This window comes from Sturnus vulgaris, chromosome 26 (genome assembly GCF_052056855.1).
Source record: "Sturnus vulgaris isolate bStuVul1 chromosome 26, bStuVul1.hap1, whole genome shotgun sequence".
Classification (NCBI taxonomy): Eukaryota; Metazoa; Chordata; class Aves; order Passeriformes; family Sturnidae; genus Sturnus; species Sturnus vulgaris.
The window spans coordinates 3,316,408-3,335,404 of record NC_142268.1 but is presented as its reverse complement, the minus strand read 5'-3'; the positions used below and the strand labels follow the sequence as shown (position 1 = coordinate 3,335,404).

Genomic DNA, 18,997 nt, shown 5'->3' with positions numbered 1-18,997 from the left:
CACAGCATCCCAGAGAGCCTATTGGGAAGCAAACCTCCCGGGACAGCAAGTTCAAATTCTGTGGCTTTGCTTATTTTTGCATTTTAGGATCCCCAGACAACAAGCCTGTGCCAGAAGAAGTAACTCCAAAACATCTTGAAATACCAGTTTGTTTATGATCATTCTCACAGTGAGAGAACTCTGGATAGGCTTAGAAAAAAGCAGCACTGGTGGGGCCTTGAGTGCTGTGTCCAGTTCTGGGCCTCTCACTGCAGAAAGACAGAAGGGCTGGAGCTTGTCCAGAGAAGGAGCAGAGCTGGGGAAGGGGCTGAGAGTCAGTCCTATGAGGGAGCTGGGAAAGGGGCTCAGCCTGGAGAAAAAGGGGCTCAGGGGGATCTTCGGGCTCTGCACAACTCCCTGACAGGAGGGGACAGCCCTCACCTCGCTGGTGCAGCCCATCAGGAGGGAAACCTTGGCTCTGGAGAAACAAAACCAGGTTTAAGTTAGAAACACCCCCAGAGGGGCCTGGGCAGGACAGGAAGCTCTGGTGCACACCCAGACAGCAGCTCCACCACAGGACAGGACTGGGGCTGATCCTCTGCCTTTGATGCTTTAAAACTGGCAGGGAGGAGTCTGTCCCCTCCACGGAAGGAACATCTAGTCCATGCCCAGGAAATAACAGAACTACATCACAGAGCCACAGCTCTCGATGCCGCAGAAGGAATCCTGGCACCAAAATTCACCCGATGGCATCAGAGGCATCACCCCAGAGCCCCGAGGTGAGGACAGGCATCACCAGAGCCATCAGGTAGAGCAGCTCCACTGGCTTCACACTACAAGCCTACAGTAGGTTGAGCTGTGGGTTTTGGTTTTTTCCTTAACACCATTTATTTTGCAACTTATTCCAAGGTAGGAATTTAGTGCTTTCTCCATGGCAAAGCAGCCTTCAGTGCTGCACAGACAGCAGACACAAAATGAACAGTTATTCTTGGATAATTTATTCAGAATTTTAATATAAACAGTTAATTGTTCAATATTCTGACACACAGCAAGGATTTTTTTTACTATTCAAAGATTTTCTGTACATGTCACTGCTTGGCTCTTAGATATGAAAACATTGAAAAAATAAATCAAGGGGGAAGGTTTTTCTCTTTTCCTTTAAAAAAAAAATCATGGCACATTTGATCCTTTATTTCAAACAAGAGGTATCTGCACTACTATTTGTATTCTGGAACCTTAGATACGCAGAGGTGGGAGCAGCAAGAATGAACTGGGGAAAAAAACAAAACAAAAACCCAGGACTTCACAGAACATCACCTAACGTGTAACTGAAACTGCCTGTGGTTTATTTAAGTAAAGCAGAGAGTGTTTGCTTTGGGCTGTGTTGGATGAAGCTGAAGCCCAGTTCCCCCATCCATGAGGGTCTTCAAATACAAACCAGTTCTGATATTCCCAGAATAAAATCATTCCCCTAACTAAAGCAAAAGGTAATGCTTTTCCTGCTTAGAAGTGACCTTTCTAAAATTCTCCATCAGTTTCCAGGGGACTGGGTTACAGGAAAAGACTTGGAGGTGGGGATGGTGGAAGTGTTGGAATGGGAGAGTCAGGATTTCCAGAGCTTTGGTGTCGAGTCCAGCTCGGAGCTCTCAGCTGAAGAGCCCTCCCTCAGCTCAGGATTTACTGGTGCTGCTGGGACTGACCAGGGGCTGGGGCTCAGCTAAGCAAGAGCCCACACTGAACCTCCACTGATGGCTCCTCTTTAGCTGCCAGGACTATTCCAGGTCCTCCCAGCCACCAGACCCTGCTCCCAAGGGATCTTTCTGGGCTGAGAAAGGAAACTATTTAACACCACCAGTTGGAACACTGGAGTGGAAACAAAACCACTACCAGGAACAGAATTTCTGGCTGATTGCAAATCTGTTGACAAAAAATAACAACACCATAGGAGTTAATACTAACTTTATTATACAATATTTAAAAAGTCATTTCTCTACCTGTCCCCTTACAGCTTGCATTGTGCTGCAGTGAATTTGCCCAAACTGCAAGAATAAGTGCTTCCTTCCAAGAAGGACAAGCAAATTCATTTTAAAAAGAAATACACATTTAATGACAGCAGATTTGCTAAAAATGGTAACTTTATAGAGTTGCTTTTCAACAGTCAGGTTCCTCCAAAAGTCAGCTGGATGATTGGCTTCACTCTTGCGATGCTCCTAACGAGGCTGAACACGTCAAGGCTTTACACCGACACTCACAGACAGAATCCAAGCAGAGGGAACACAGAGCCAAGCAGAAGGTAATAAAAAGACCAAATTCCATTAAGTTCATACAAATACCAAACTAATCTTATGTTGAATTTCACAAAGTAACTATTTCTTGATTCCAACCCACCCAGCAGTTCCTTTCCCTGGACCACAGGACACCCCGAGGGGCGGCGGCTCTTTGGGCAGGGCCGGGGTTCCTGCGAGTCCCCGGCTCCCAGAGGATCACAGGGTTCAGCTGCAGTTCCGAGCTCCCTCCAGGCTCTGAGCCCATCCCACACGGATCACGGGAGCACCTGGCACAGCCTTGACAGTAAGGTTTTATGGCACAAAGATATTTTACATTCTGGCTTGTAAAACAAGGTTCCAGTCTTGGTAGCAGGAAGGGCCCGGGACACCTCAGGGTCTGTCTTCGTGTCACAGTGGCTTTGAGAGGGAACTCCACTGCCTCCCTCCCTCCTCTAAAGCAGAGGCTCAGCACCCTTCTCGCTCCTGTCATTTCCTATTTGCCTTCAGCACAGTCAGCTCAGTAACACAAGAAGCGACTTTGAGATTTTTTTTTCCAAAGAGATACCAATACTATAGCCAACAGACTAAAATTAAGCAAAGTGTCCCACCACTATAATACAAATTTAGGAGGAAAGAGATAAACTACCCATAAATTAAGAGTACCCTTTAGCAACCTAAAAGCAGCCTCTTCATATCCACACAGCTGCTTTACCATCATCACTGCAGCATGGTCTAGTTCCCATCACCTTTCCCAACCCAGTGCTGGCACAGAGTTTATGTCTGAGCTCTTCTATTTTACAACACAATAGAGTATTTACAAGCAGCCAAGACAGACACGTTCCTAACCCAGCAGCCAAGCTTTGCAGTGCTGTGCTGGCCCTCGACAGAAGTTCCAGATTGGCAAGAGCCGTTCAGGAAGTGGCAATCGAGTTTAATGTGGAAACCTTTCTGAGAAACCTCTCCAGCCTCACACTTCAGATATTTTCTCCGTGAAAGCTCAGCAGAGCTCAGCTTCTTGCTCCTCCTGATTCACCAGAGTGAATTTCTGGCTACGTGGTGGTGCCAGACTGTGCCCAGGAGGCTCCTGGGCAGGCTGAGGGGTCTGTCCTGCTGCCCCGTGCTGCGAGCGGGGCATTCTCTGCCCACCAAGGGCAGGAGCCAACCCTCCAACAAATAGTAATGCAAGGAAACAAAGAGCTTCCCACTGCTGGCTGCCCTCCTCCAGCCATCCCACCTGCTCTCCTACACCAGTGTCTGGTTCCTCCCAAGCAGCAGCAGCAATGAGTGTTGTGCTTCCACTGCAGCTGGGGAATTCTGCCCCATAAGGATGTGGCCGGAGCAAAGAGCAGCAGCTCCCCCAAGGAAGGCTCAGCACAGCAGCCCTGCCCGGGCTGGGGTCCCTGGCAGCAGCCCAGAGGTTTCAATAGCACTTGAGTCTCCACTTGCAGGAATTCTCTGAGCAGGAATCAGCCAGATCCAAGTGAGGCATTCGGGCATCCCCGAGGCAAGGATCTTCCAGCAGCAGAGACCAAAGTGTCGGCTGTGAGCCAAGGGAGGATTTTCCAGCAGTGAGAGCTGGGCTTTGCGGGTGATGTTCATTTATTCTTCCTAATTCTACAGCTGAGTGTGATCTGTAACAGCCACGAGCAGCAACCACTAGTGTTATTTGTTTTACAGAGGAGAAACACGATCCCTTCCCCACTGGTACCACACGCCTTCCCTCCCCCTGGGCACAAGGTAGGAAGGATGAATAACCTTCACACAGTGCTGGGGACTAACAACTGCTCCGTTCGGTGCAGGGTGAAGGTGACACTGAGCCATGGGAGGGGACTGCCTGTCCATGGAGCAGCTCCCTGGCTCGGCCATCCGAGTGTTCAAACCATGTGTACTCACAGGGCCAACCAGTATCAACTGCGTGGAAAAGCCAGACCCAATACGAGGTTCCAATGTTCCTTCAGGAAAAAGATCTTCTATGCCCACAGTTATGATCACTGCCATTGGAAATGTTATCAAAGCAAGGGTGTGCTGGGAAAGGTTTGTTTCAGGAGGTCACTGCCAGGACCTTGGGTCACCTGTGCACAGCGAGAAGAGCAGTGACCAAGCCACCCCAAGGCAACCCCAGCAGCAAGGGCTGGTCCCAGTCCCTGCTCCATGCTGGCACATGCTGATCCAGGACGAAGCAGCCTGCTCCTTTCAGGTCATGAGTTCACTAAAGTCCAAACATTTAAATGGCTCTTTTGTTTTTTGTTTTTTTTTTTTTTTTAAATCACAACAGAACTAAGGGATGAGATCAGATCCAAATTTGTAAATGGGTTCATTGGCCACTACTGTTCAGATTAGGGATCAACAGTGACGAGCCATTCTCCTTCCCATTCCCTTCATGAATGGTCCCTGGTATTGGAATCAGCTGATACTGATTTTCCCTGATCCACAATAGGTCCAGACCAGAATATTTCAACAGGTTTAGAGGTGCGTAGTATTAAAAAATATCCTTAAGAAACACTGAGGTAGACTGCACCAGAACAGGACAAAAATAATCCCACCACATCCACCTGCCAAGATTTTGCGGATACAAATTTACATGTTCTGTGTGTTTAAGAAAACAAATTGTTTGTTGCTTTTTTTTTTTACAGTGTTTTATATATTAAAATAAATAAAAAATTCTAATAAGAAAAACTTCTCTTCCTTAGAAAAGTGTGAGAATATGTCTTCTTTCCTGCAGTGTAGTATAGAGCTGCTAAACAGTTACGACTTTGTAAAGCAGAAGAAATGTAAACGAGGCCTTTTGAAATCCAAAGGTTCTCACCTATGTCTGGACTGTGTTTTCCACCCAAATTTGTGGAGCAACCTGGTACCCTCCACCTGGGCTGAACCGACCCCTCCAGCAGCAAAGGGCCCAACAGCTCCCGGTGCTGCCCAGAGTCTGTTGCCCCCCGTTTGTGACTCTGAAGTGCTGTTTTGGCCAGAAGCAGCTGGGGGCAGAGGTTCCCAGCACCAGCTGCAGCCCAGGTGTGGGCTCAGAGAGCTCTTCCTTAGGGACTGCAGCCCCTCTGCCTCGCTCCCAGCAGCACTGCCTGGGCTGCAGCCACAGCCCAGCCCAGCTCTGCCAGCCAGGGCACCTCGCCTTCTCCTGGCACAGAGCACAAAACACATCTTGGACTTTTCCAGAAGCAAGTGAAGGACTGAGCATCTCTCCCTGCTGTTCAAGCAGCTCCTGCATGACACAGGCCTGCGACATCCATCATCTTCCTTCCTGCTCCCGTGCTGCTCCCAGCAGCTCCGTGATACCAGCCCTGGTGGAGTTTCACCATTGCTCTCCAGCATCAGGTGCCCATCAGCTCTTCCTTGCAAACAGCAGCACAACAAAGCACAGTCCTGACAGCGAGCACTGATACCACAACGAGCCACGTCCTGGGAGCTCTGCAGCAGGAATCCCAGGGAACACAAGGCTGGGAGCAGCAGAGAGGCAGCAAACCACGGTCACCTCTGGTGTGCAGAGCCCAGAGCTTTGTGCTGCCCCCTTCAGTGTCCCTTCCTCAGCTCCAGTTCGTGCTCGTCCTCTCTCGCCGGCTGCATCGGCGGCACAGAAGGCAAAGCGAGAGACACGGGGGCAGAGGAGGAGCAGGATTTGTGTCCTGCTGTGTCCTTCAGGATGTTCTGTGTCCTTCAGCTCCCAAAACCAAAGATGGGGCTTCGACTGGAGCCAGCTGACTGTGTTGTATAAATCATGAAACTATTACAAAGCCTTGTCAAGTATGAACTGAACATGTGCTTCATCGCTCCTGCAAGGCTAAAATTAGTTCATTCTGAAATCTTTGGACCACTTTAAGACCAAACAATCCCCCAAAACTCTCCCCGCCCCAAAAGGATCATAAACAGTCAATAATTTATATGAAGTTAAAATTTAAACTAAAGACATCTTTAAATATGTTACAACAAACAATATATATACTCAATGCTGTAAGGACAGAAAACTCCGTGTCTCAGGTCAGGGGACTCCTACTTCGTTTGGTCTTGAAAGTACCCACAAATCTCAGAGTTCTGCTGATTTAGCTCCCAGCACGTTTTCTTCATTTGTTAATGAGAGAAAACCTGCTCCCAAGAGTCCTCAGTATAAAAATAATCTGTTTAGGATTCAGTCCCTCCAGGGAAATGGGGGAAAAAAGATAAGTATACACTTCCAAGAAGAGGAAAGCTCCTGTGAGAACAGAGAATCATAGAGTATGCTGAGTTGGAAGGATCATCCAACTCCTGGCCCTGTGCAGGACACCCCGAGAATCCCACCATGTGCCTGAAAGCGCTGTAAGGTGTGTACAAAACCAGAAGTGTCTCTTTTGCTCTAGGGTACCCCACATGTAGATACTGCACGCACACACACACACACACACACACACACACACACCCCGGGGGTTCCACCCCTTGAAAACAAAGTATGAAAGCAGCAGCTATTGGTCAATCTGAGGATCTGGCGCGTCCGACTGATGTGCTGAATCCTTCGGTGGAGAGCCTGCCTGAAAGCCTGGAATTCTACTGGAAATGCTCTGCTGGGCTGGAGCTCAGGCACCAGAGAACTTCACGTCTTCTGCTGGCAAAGGCGGATGCTTCTCCTTCAGTTGAACTCACACGGTCGCTTCCTGTTGTGAAACCATGGTTACAGAAGGGACAGCAGCCATGGAAACCTCTTCCATTTATGTTCACAGATAAGTCCACTGACAACCAGTCAACTTGGCAAAAAAAAAAAAAAATTAATCGTAAGATGATTAAAAATCTGAAGAGTTTGTAGATGTGTGTCATACACTGTGGCAGCAATAACAAGAGTCCTGAGATTTGTGGAGGGGGGAAAAAGCAGACACAACCCTTGGGCCAAACAGGAAGTGTTAGGAAGGACTTGACCTGGGCATGGAGAGAATCCGCCCGTTTTTCTTGCCACCGTTCATGTGAGTGTAAGGGATGTGCTCCTCGTAGTTGCCCTTGAGGGCCATGGAGGGTCCATTGTCCCTCCCCAGCACTTTGTCCCTCTGTGAGTACGAGGAGGGGTCGAGGGGAATGCTCTCCATGTTCTCGAAGTCCATCTCGTACTCCTCTGTCTCCAGAGGTTTGTTCTCCTCGCTGTAGAAGAAGGAGACCTCCTGGAAGCTGGGGTGCAAGTCCTCCTTCAGCATCTCGATGATCTCAATGAAGGTGGGGCGCATCTTGGGGTTGTACTGCCAGCACATCTGCATCAGGCTGTGCCTGCAGCAGCACAGAGCACAGTCAGGGCCAGCAGAAACAATCCCACGTGCACACCAGGGCTGGCAGCCCTGGCAGACCCCCCACCACCCACACCACACCTCTGGCACCCCAGGTTGCTTGTTCTCTTTGCAGCCTCCACATCTGCCTGTAGATCCTGACACTCCTTTTTCTCTATTTCTGTCTAGATGAAAAATTCTTTCCGATTCCTTCAATTGTTCTTAACTTGGCTGCTGAAGGAAGCAGGGCTGTGGTTCACAGACTCTCTGTGTGTGCACAGGCACTTATAGCCAGGTCATCCTTTTTTAATTAATTCTCTTTTAATTTTAACTCAGCCTGAAAGATAACTAAGCTCCCAAAACTTCAAGGAAAATGAGAGGCTGGGCAGAGGACAGAGGTCTTGTAAACATCCCACCCAAAAGAAAGGCTGCAGCAAGAGGTCACATGTTATCAGACACTAATACAAATAGCATTTCAAACTGGAGTTTGTAACTGGCCATCAGACAAATGTCCAGCACAGCAGGCTTTTTTCATAGGGATACTCACAAAACATGTTTATTTTACGACTCTGGAAGTGCTGTTTTGGCCAGAAGCAGCTGGGGGAAGAGGCTACCAGAACCAGAGAGTTACCATCTGTGCTCCCTTTTCCAGCCAGAGCTGCTTTCCCTCACAGCTGCTCCAGTCTGACTCCTCACACAGAATCCCAGGATCACTGAGGTTGGAAAAGACCTCCCAAGATCACTGAGTCCAACCTGTGACCCACCCCCACCTTTTCACCAGCCCAGAGCACCGAGTGCCACATCCAGGCCTTCCTTGGACACCTCCAGGGATGGGAACTCCAAACCCCCCTGGGCAGCCCCTTTCCTGGATCACTAAAGATGCTTCGGTGCAATTTCTGTGGGAGGTGCCTCACTAAAATCTGTTTTGCTGCTCCCCAGTTGAGGAGGGGTTAAGAGATGCCCCAGGTCAGGCCATCTTTGCTGGCCACACTTCAGGCAGTGCAGCTGGGCTGGCTGTCCCTGCCAGTCACTTACAGCCTCTCGGGGCAGTTGTCTGGCTGATCCAGGTATCCTCCATCCATGACAAACTTTAGCACCTGCTCGTTGGAGAGTCCCTGGTACGGCTGCTCTGCCAGGCTGCTGATTTCCCAAAGCACAACACCGAATGACCTAAGGGAGAGAGGAGGCTCCTGGTGAGAACAAAACATCCTGGAGCCCTCCCAGTGACAGAGTTATTTTGGAAAACGCACACTTCAGAAGAACATGGCTATATTTTTATGCAAGTGTTTCAAAACAACAGCTTTGTTTTGTCTGTGCTTTGAGCGAGTCAGTTTAAACTATGTGTGCTAAAACAAGGAGCTCCTGAGCTGGAATCCATCTGGGATTGCAGAGGACAACTCACCAGACGTCGGAGTAGGTGGTGAACACCCCATCCTTGAGTGACTCCGGGGCCATCCAGCGCACGGGCAGCAGCCCTTTGCCTCCCTTGCGGTAATAATCCGTCTCGTAGATGTCCCTGGTCATGCCAAAGTCTGAGAGAAGCAATTGGGATGTGGTAAATGCCTCCCCTCCATCCTGCTTTTCCATCTCCAGATGGATGTTGCCTTCCCCCCACTGCCAAAGCCCAGCCTGCAGTCATCTGTCACCTCGTGATTAATATTCAAAACATTTCCCTTTTCCTGCATTTTTTTTCTACAGAGTCACAACAGAGACTCCGGAGTTAAATTTTTTGGTGACAGCTTCTATTCTAAACATTATTTTATTCATCCTCTGTAAGTAAAACAGAGCTCTCTTTGCCTGAAATCCCACTGCCTTGGCTTTAACTCCAGAGAGCTCTGAAAAATCACCTCACTGTGGGGTTCCAGGTTATTTTTAAATGTTGTATTTATATATTTCAAAAGAGTTTGGCTTAAAAACTGGGTTAAATTACTTTTAAAAGCCACCTGATCCAATAACAGGATTATCAGAACTGGGTCTTTTTTTGTACCCAACCCCTTCTTTGTCATAATTCTCACGGAAGCAAAGACCAGTGAGAGAAACCCAGGTAGTTAAGGCTGGAAAGGTAATGAACTTTTAGGATAGAGGTTTGGGAATAGAGAAGGTGAGAAAAGCTGCTCTACATCTATAGGAGATGTTGTTCTTACTGAAGTCCACACAATTCTGTCACAGGGAAGAAACAGAGGAAGTGCTGCAATTTCCCAAAGGCAGATAGTGAGAACCAAATTTTATCAATTTGCTTTTACCACAAACAAGATGTGTGACAGAACCATCTCCTGATCACAGAACGGCCTGGCTGGAAGGGCCCAGCAGTACCCACCCCCGATTTTCACAGTGAAGTCCTCTGCCACCATGCAGTTGCGAGCTGCCAGGTCCCTGTGCACGAACTTCTTGGCGTTCAGGTAGGCCATGCCATCAGCGATCTCTGCAGCCATCTGGATCATCTCCCTCAGCGTCGGCGGCGGCCGCCCGGGGTTATTCTGCAAGGAGAAACCACAGTCACGGAATGGTTTGGGTCAGATGTGACCCTAAAGATCATCCAGTTCCCTGCCATGAGCACTTCCAAACTGGCCTTGGGCACTTCCAGCTTCTCTGGACAACCTGTGCCAGGTGCTCCCCACCCTCACAGCCAAGAATCTTTTCCCAATATCAAATCAAATCCACCCTCTTTCAGCTTAAAGCCATTAAATAAAGAAGTATTAAACTCCAAATCAAGTCACTCTGTTCCACACCAGACTCCCTCTCTGCTGTCTTACCTCAGCTTCAGGTCTCAAAGAGCGCAGGTAACTTTTCAGGTCCCCATGTGCCATCAGCTCCATGACCACCAGAGTGGGTTGTCCCTTGGAGACCACTCCAAGGAGGCGAACCTGGAAAAGGAGTGAGAAATTCCCTCCAGGCTGTGTCCAAAGAGAGCAGGCAAAGCCAGCATCCCCTGAACCAGAGCTGAGAACAGCCCCACAAGGCCTTGCCGGGCTGAGAGGTTTACAAAGAGCAGCAGTGAAACTTGGGCAGAACGGGTTCTGCGGAACCCAGCAGGGAAAGACCCCAGCTCTGATGGATCGTGCCCGGCTGCTTTGTGCTCTGAAGGCACTGGAGAGCTGAGCTGTGTGCTGAGGCACCCAGCACTTACCACATGATGGCAGCTGAAGCCTTTCATCACAGAGGCCTCGTTGAGGAACTCGATGCGCTCGCGCAGGCTGGCGGACTCGTTCACCGTCTTCACGGCCACGCGTGTCTCAGGCTCTCCCTTCACGATGTCCTTGGCAATGCCCTCGTACACCATCCCGAACGAGCCCTGGCCCAGCTCCCTCAGCAGGGTGATCTTGTCCCGTGGCACCTCCCATTCGTCAGGGACATAAACTGTTGGGCACAGGGGACAGTTCTGAGCTGAGCATCTTCTGACTGACACTCCCGCAGCAGCCGTGGCGAGCGCTGCCACGCTACGGGGGGGAATTCTACAAAAGCACCAGAAAACTCCACCAAGGCAACTCCAACCCCACCCTGCTGCACTGACTGCACAATTCCACCAGAAATAAGCCCTGGTTGCTCTCACCATCACTGGCACTGATGTACTCAGGGTTGGAGGATGCATACAGGGGTCCCGTTGGTCCTTCGGTTTGTCTGCAAAAGACACAAATTCCACTTTGCAGCCTCTGACACCCTCGAGGTGAGGGCAGTTTGATTAATCCCCAAAGCATGCAGCAAATAAACTGTCCCCATATGGCACAAACTATTTCCTGCACTTAAAATTAATGCTGCAATCACTATGGAAATTAGAAACTAAACAAAAACTGCCTCCCAACAAAGCAGCAAAACTTTTGGATGTAAGATGTAGATATAAGTTTCTGGTGAAAACAAGACAAAATTGCACTCACCTCTTTTTCACAAGTACATAAGCAGCTCCAATAATTCCAGCAATTATTATGGCAAAAATAATTGGAACAATGATAACAGCAATATTTGGCTGAGCATTCACTAGGAGAGAAAGAGAGAGTTAGCGGTATTATATAGGTCCAAAATACGATTTTTTTTCTGCAATAAAATCTCCCCTTCAATAAATTGAAACAAATACAAAACTAGAGGCTATTTCAGATCAAAATGTGGGGCTGGTCAGAATGAGGACTAATAAACAAAAGCCATGTGTTTCCAAGTAATTTCAGGTTCTTGACAACCGATGTATTTGGTAAATATTTAATGACTCTCTGTGGCTCTCTGCTTGCTACACCTCATCCTCCAGAAATAACCTGAATTTCTGCCAAGGATTAAATATTGAAAATAAAATGAACTCACAATAATCAGCCACATAAAAGTAGGTGGGTTCTGTCCAGGAGCCGTTCCCAGCCAGGGAGGTGGCTCGGATCCTCACGCTGTAGTTGCCAGGCTGGAGCCCCCGGAGCTTGCAGCCGCCCTCGCTGGCAAAATGCTTTCGGGACACGCAGAAATGGGCTTCCTGTGGGGACAGGGGCTGTGCCAGGCTCATCCTGCAGCACCCAGGGCTCCTTAAGAACTCCTGGGGGCTCCTGCAGCACCCAGGGCTGCCTGAGAGTTCCTTGACAGCTCTTGGGGGCTCCTGCAGCACCCAGAGCTCCTTGAAAGCTCCCAGGGACTCCTGGAGCATCCAGGACTCCCTGAAAGCACCTTGAGGCTCCTGCAGCACTCAGAGCTCCCTGATGGCTCCCTGGGGCTCCTGCAGCACCCACAGCTCCCTGTGAACTCCTTGAGACTCCTGCAGCACTCAGAGCTCCCTGATGGCTCCCTGGAGCTCCTGCAGCACTTCCCTGGCTGGCAAACACACCCAAGGGCTCTCAGTCTGCTCCAGGTTAGTGGTTCATGCTGGATTTGTGCTTTGCAGGGCAGCAGATCAGGTTACAGAGAGCAAGTGCCATGTGCTGCCCTGGTTCTCAGCACTGACACTGGGCCAGCACTGGGGAGTGCCACTGTTCCTGTGGCACTGACACCAACCCTGTCCCCCTGGCACTGACACCAGCTCTGCCCCCAGAGCTCGTGGACTTCTCAATGCCTTCCTAACTCCTCTAAGCAACCTAAATTTCACAGAATCACAGAAACACCAAGGTTGGAAGAGACCTTCAAGGCCATCCAGTCCCCACAACAACCCAGCACCACCATCATCAGCCCTAAAACGTGTCCCCAAGTGCCACATTCAGACACCCCTTGAACACTTCCAGAGATGGTGACTCCACCATCTCCTTGGTCAACTTACTCCACTGCCTGAGGACTCCTGCAGGCAATTTTCTTTTTCTAGTATCTCTTTATCTGGTATTTGAACCTGCCCGGTGCAATTTAAGGCCTTTTGTCTGAGACATAGCAATGTGGGGTTTCTATCCTTCTGTGAAATAACATTTCTACAAAAGCTCCATGCAGAAAGTTGGCAAATCAGCTAAACTTGCTGAGCAAATGGGCACCACAGGCAGATTATTTCCTGATGCTATCTCAGGCTTCCAGAGGAGACAAATTCACCAGTGAAGTTTTGTATTCCATTAGTTCTGCATCAGGAAACCCGACCAGACAGAGCACTGTATGCACAAGGACTGTCAGATCCTAAAGAGCCCTGGGCTCCCAGGTGGAGCCACCTCTCCGAAGGTGCTGTGGAAGCAGAACTCTCACCTCTGTCTCCCCAAGCCGCCCGTAGTTCACCTCGTAGAGCACGATGAGCCCGTTGGGCTCCTTTGGCTCCTGCCACTTCAGATGCACAGTGTTCTTTTCCACCAGCTCATGGGAAACTGGGCCAACGATGTCATCAGCCTTAGCTAGAACCAAGTTCAAGATCAGGTTTAGTTTCATATATTTGGACAGAATTCACACCTGCCAATACCTCATCCATCCTCCTTTCCCACTGGGGCATAAGCCCTGGTCTTACATAGTGCAGCTGCCTCCCAGGGGAAAAGCAGCATTTTGGGAAGAGCCACCAAGCCACAGCAGGGCTCAGGGAGCCTCTCAGGGAGAGAATCACCTTCTGGCATGGTCCTGGCACTGACATAAGCTGCCACGCTGCAGCGGGACTCCTGGGCATCGTGGTTGCAGGCGTGCAGCTCGATGCGGTAGCCGGTGAAGTGCCGCAGCCCCGAGATCACCAGGGACTCCTTGAACATCACTTTCTCAAAAGGTTTCTGCTCCTCTGCACCCTCAGCTGCTGCTGAATTGTTGGGAGAGGATGGGATGGTTGGTAACACCACGGTGGAGTTTGCCACGGAGCCGAGGTCTCTTCGTTTCCTTGACGGCCTGTTAAACAACGCGGTCACCACATTATTTGTTACAGTCAATGTCAACACATCCAGCTGAAAAGGAAGAGTTAAAATGGGAGAGCTCAGAGTGCCACTGAAAACTCAAACTGAACCCTGATATTTTCAATGCAACAAAGAAATTCAGGATTATTTTTTTTTTAACCAAGACACAACAAAACTGCATCCCCCACACTCTTCTCCCTGCACAACCGCACACAGGGAGATAAAATAAAAATAAACCAATCCAAGCTTCAGGTATTTGCTTGAGAATTCACGTTCCCCTGGATCTCTCAGCTGAGTAACTTTACCAGGTTGCCTCAGGGATGCCTGGGGCAGGGTTGCAATGTTTGGAGTGCAGCTCCCACCCGCTGCAGCTCCGAGCACACGGGGTCACACCACGCTGACCTCACATGTGCCACATATCCCAAGTGTCACCAACTTGCATTTCTAAAGCAAAAGGCCACTGTCCCAGCTCTCTGGAATACATTTGCCACTCTCACCCCTAAGGCTGAACCTCGATGGATACACAAAGCATTTTAGCCTTCTCCCAAGAGATCAAATCTATTAAGTCCTTTTCAAGGCATGCACTTAGAACTCATGATCCTGATTACATATTCATTGTGTGGTTTTGTTAACCAGATGTTGCTGCTCAGAGTTATTGCGTTGCAGTCTGGAAATCTGATTTTTTCACTTGTAAAACCAGCACCTGCAGTGTGACCATGTCACCTTCCCTGAGTGCCACCAGCCAGCTTTAATGTCAGGTTTTGTTAGCAAAGAAACTGAATAAATTCAACAGAATTAAGAAGCACTCAAAAATTTCATTTTCTTGGCAAAAAAACCCAAGAAGGGATGAGTACCAAACCAAAAGTGCTCAATCTAACACTTTTATGTGCTGCCACACATTTGCCATGGGGTATTCCAGGTCGGGAACTAACCAAGGTGGTGAATCAGTAACTGTATTCAGTTACACAAAAGGAATTAATGCCACTTGAAATCCAGACCATGTATTTTAAGGGGGTGATGATCTTTTTGTGTGTGTGTGCATGTGTGTGCAGCTATTAAAGGGTACAAAGAGTGACCTGATCTGAACCCACACTTGAGGCATCTCCAGGCTCTAAAAATGTAACAGGCTGTTGAAGCAAATCTTTGCTGCTGAACTGAACTTTCCACTGCACCTCTGACTACCAGGCCAGCAGGCCCCCACCAGGGACTGCTCTGACAGGTCTCTGCCACCTTCCCTGCTCCCCTCTGCCTTCCCTGGAGCTGTTTCTCCTCCTGCAGCAGAAGCCACCAGGCAGAAAGCAGAGTTTGAGATGTCCTCAAACTAAACACTGGGCTGCACACAACACAACACAAATATTCACAGAGTTGTCATCATCACAGCACGGTTTGGGTTGGAGGGACCTTAAAGCCCATCCAGTGCCACCCCTGCCATGGCAGGGACACCTTCCACTGTCCCAGGTCACTCCAATCCCAATGTCCAACCTGGCCTGGGACACTGCCAGGGATCCAGGGGCAGCCACAGCTGCTCTGGGCACCCTGTGCCAGCCCTGCCCACCCTGCCAGGGAACAATTCCTTCCTGCAGAATATTCATCCACCTGATGACAAAGCAGGATGGCAAACAGCAGGTTCAGCAAGCACATTCCAGTTTGAAGTTTTCTCTTTCTTAATTACTAATTAACTCCTTTTGGAGCTGCTGTTCCCTCTGCCTGTCTGGTGGTCTGAGCAGTGTCCCCTCAGGATGGGGCAGAGTTCAGGGACCCAGCTCTGGGTCATGCCACCTCCCTCCTTGGGAAGGATTCCTTATGGTCAAACAGGACCTGGTTTGCATAAAAGCAAAGCTACACCCTCTGTTTATCAAGTGTGAATTCAGCTGATCCTCGTGTTCAAGGGAATTTTGTTTTTCACAAGTAAAACAGTACTTTGACCACTGCTGCAACACAAAGTAAAATGCAAGAATTCCTTCATTCTCAAGTCACAGTAAGTTAAGAAAAGCTTCTGAAGCTGTAAATCCCCAATATTCCCATATTTATTATCCTGGATTTGCAGCAATTTTCTTGCCAAATTCTCTGTATTTTCAAACATCTGATTTTTCTCAGAGTTGTTCCAGTGTAATTTGCACTGAGGCCATCTCTGCAGCTCCAGGGAACTCCCTGTGACACCCTCAGGTCCAGGTTCCTCCTGTTGTCACAGGTGACCAGGGGGTGTGAGGGGGCTGGAAGTGACCCCTCAGCACACACAGTATGGCCTGTGCTGGGGGATTCCAAAAATGCCTTTGGAACCTTAAGCCAAACTTCTCCACACCCCTGAAACTACCCCAGGTCAGCTGGCCTGGCAAAAGCATTTTACACTTGTCTGTACAATAAACTGAAGTGGGATATATAGGGGAAAGCAATTACTTTTAAATTAATGAGAACATTGGGAATGGGACAAATGTGTGTGACAGAGGACAGAGACAGAACTGGGGCTGTTCCTGCTCCTGCTGCAGTGGTGATGGAGGGAATACCTGGAATGAGACCCTGAACAGCAGCCACTCAGCTCTCCTCTGCTTCTCAGGACTTTTTCTGCAATCTGTTCCTGCTTCCCACAGAATCATGGAGGGGTCAATCATGGAAGGCACCTCTGGGGATTGTCTGATCCCAGCCCCTGGCCCAAAGCAGGGGCAGCTGGAGCAGGAGGCTCAGGACCATGCTGGACATCTCCAGGGATGGAGACTCCACACATCCCTGGGCAGCTGTGCCAGGGTGTAACCAGCCCTGAGCTCCAATCCATGCAGAACTCCTCCAAAATGAGAGCAAATAACACAGCAAAGAAGAAACAAAGCATCAGCTTCTGATGGCCACTTTGTTCAGCTCCAAAGGGAACCTGGAGTGAGACACTGCCAGCTCTGCCTGCGCACAGCAACATTCCCGAACTTCTAAGTTTGGATTTTTGTCACTGCCAGAGAAAACTGACCCTCAGGAGGTGTGACAGTGGCTCCTGGAGTGGGTAATCAACATGCCCAGGGAGAAGGAACTGTGATTTCCAGAGGGGTGAGATCAGCCCTGGACTGAGGCTGGATCCTGCCCAGGGATCAGATCACTGGGATCAGGGCAGGAGGGGAGAAACGGCACATGGAAAACAAGGATACATCAGGGAGAAACTGCTGTAATTCTGCTCCCCTGGCATCTCATGTTCCCTGCTGGCCTCATCCCTGAGATTCCTCCCGTGACTGGCAAGTTCCTTCTCTCCAGGAGAGGCCACACAGCACCTCAGGAGAGGTCACTGAACTCTCAGAAGCCATGAAAATAGCACCTGAAGTAAACCACACTCCCTGCCCTCTGCCAGGCTCTGTGAGCAGGTGATAGCACAGTATTCACAGGAAAAAGAATTCTGATTTATGTGGTGACAGCCTGGGGCCTGCCAGGGAAGACAAGCAGGCCACGTGGCAGCAGGGAGGTGTCTTCAGCACCGGCTTGTTTTAGAGGATTAGCTGGCCATGGGATGTGGGGATTTCTTCCTCAGGAGCCTGACAAGGTGGCACATCCTGGTTAACTGTTTCTTCCCAAAATACATACCCCAGAAACTGGCCTGAGAAGCATCCTGGGCTGGCTGCACAATAAAATTGTGAGGTGGGGGAAGGAAAGTAATTGTCTGCCTGTCTGTCCACATCAGGAGGAGTTTGACTTTTGCTTGGTTCTCCTCAGCTTTGGAATATGTCATGTCCTGGCATCCTCTGGCACACTGGAGCTCATCCTGACAGGCACCAACAGCCAGGGAACAGCAAAAGGAGGGGCTCTGCCCCAGCTGCCAGGTGAGGACTGCAGGCACCAGGGAAGGGAACACCAGGGATGCTTTAACAGGGAAAATGCTCAGTGCAGTGACCCAGCTTTTGTCAGGAAGCTGCAAATGCAGGTTTTTGGCTGAGGGCAGCAAGCAGAGAATTTAGAGCACAACATGTGTGAGAGAGAAGAGGGTAAATCACACCCAGATTCTACCCTGCTCCCCAGCACTTCCTCCCCAAGCTGCAGATGAAGTGTGAAGACATTCAACACCACTTAATGTGACACCAAGTGTGCCACTCAAAACAGGACATTCACCTCCCACAGCACTCACATTCCTCATGGTATTGGAGGTATTTCCCACACTAAGTGAAGGGAGACCACAAATACCACGCTGGAGGACGAGGCTGTGGCCTGGTAAACTGCCCTTTTCCTTTCTTTTCAACTCAATGAAAAACTTGACCACAAAATTTCAAGACAGGAAAAGAAAATCGCTATTTTTGGCATCATCTGATGCCAGATGAGCTGCAGGCTGTTTGTTAAGGATTCTCACTTTATTCTTGAGCTGAGGAGAATTCAGGGACAGGAAATGAAAGCAAGATCTTCCAAATCTGCAGGAACATCCGTGGTAGGTGCTCAGCTCTCCCCACTCCAACACCCATATCCAGCTGGACTAGACAGGCTCGTGGAAGCCTGGCTGTGTCCAACCTGGTATTTTTATTTAATCCTCAATTACATTTCCCTCCCCCTGACCCCTGGACAGTTCTGTCTGATGTTCTCACCTGGGCACAAAAACCTCATTGTGGAGATAATTCTCGAAGGTCTTGCGGAAAGCAGACTCCTCCAGCTCCTTCTGGATCTGGGAGTCTGTTTTAGGACAGGAACAACATTCCCCACTGACATCCTCAGCTTCACTCTGATTATACTTCTGGGGGTCTTCAGATTCAAAAGGAGGAGACCATGTCCTTGAGGGCAGCTTTAATCCTGGGGACAAGACAGTTTCAGTGTCACTCGTGCCTGTTTTGGCTGAAGATGTTTGATCCTACAAAAAGATCCCAAAGCAGTGTACACAGGATTCATGGCATACTCAGGCATCCCATATTTCACATCCAGGGCTGAGCAGTTCTCTCTTTTCTGACAGGCTTTTAACTCAAAAATGCTGTTTTTGAAATGGAGCTTGGATGCTGCTTTATCCCAGTTCAGGTAACACAGAGCAGCAGGTGAGATTTTGGAAGTCCTCAGTGAAATTCTGTGTTCTCAAGGAATTCCAAACCAGGCACCAGCTGCCTTCAAAAATTAATTTTGCCCTGAGCTCCAGCAGCACCGAAATTTTTAACTTTACTATCTCCATTGTTACTATTAAACTTATAATTCACTTTAAAAAGAGCAAGGGCAGAAGGGAGATCCCCAAAGGAAAAAAAATGTGATTACTTTGTAAAAAACATACCTTGGCAGTAGCACCTAATGTAACAGAACAGGGAGGGACAGAGCTGATTCAGAACAGTCCTGAATCCAGAATTGG

General features: G+C 49.2%; 1 protein-coding gene across 1 annotated transcript in view; it reads right to left on the bottom strand.

The window, feature by feature from the left end:
• Nucleotides 1-956: 956 nt before the first annotated feature.
• Nucleotides 957-18,997, bottom strand: part of INSR (insulin receptor) — a 55,164-nt gene continuing 37,123 nt past the window's right edge. The window contains exons 10-21 of the mRNA XM_014882948.2: nt 18,258-18,459; nt 13,443-13,711; nt 13,097-13,239; nt 11,762-11,921; nt 11,347-11,446; nt 11,025-11,092; nt 10,602-10,831; nt 10,228-10,338; nt 9,792-9,951; nt 8,877-9,006; nt 8,510-8,644; nt 957-7,478 (exon numbers count right to left, since the gene is read on the bottom strand). Of these exons, the coding sequence (XP_014738434.1) occupies nt 7,124-7,478; nt 8,510-8,644; nt 8,877-9,006; nt 9,792-9,951; nt 10,228-10,338; nt 10,602-10,831; nt 11,025-11,092; nt 11,347-11,446; nt 11,762-11,921; nt 13,097-13,239; nt 13,443-13,711; nt 18,258-18,459 (2,063 nt within the window). The 3' untranslated portion in view covers nt 957-7,123. The remainder of the gene's footprint in view (nt 7,479-8,509; nt 8,645-8,876; nt 9,007-9,791; nt 9,952-10,227; nt 10,339-10,601; nt 10,832-11,024; nt 11,093-11,346; nt 11,447-11,761; nt 11,922-13,096; nt 13,240-13,442; nt 13,712-18,257; nt 18,460-18,997) is intronic.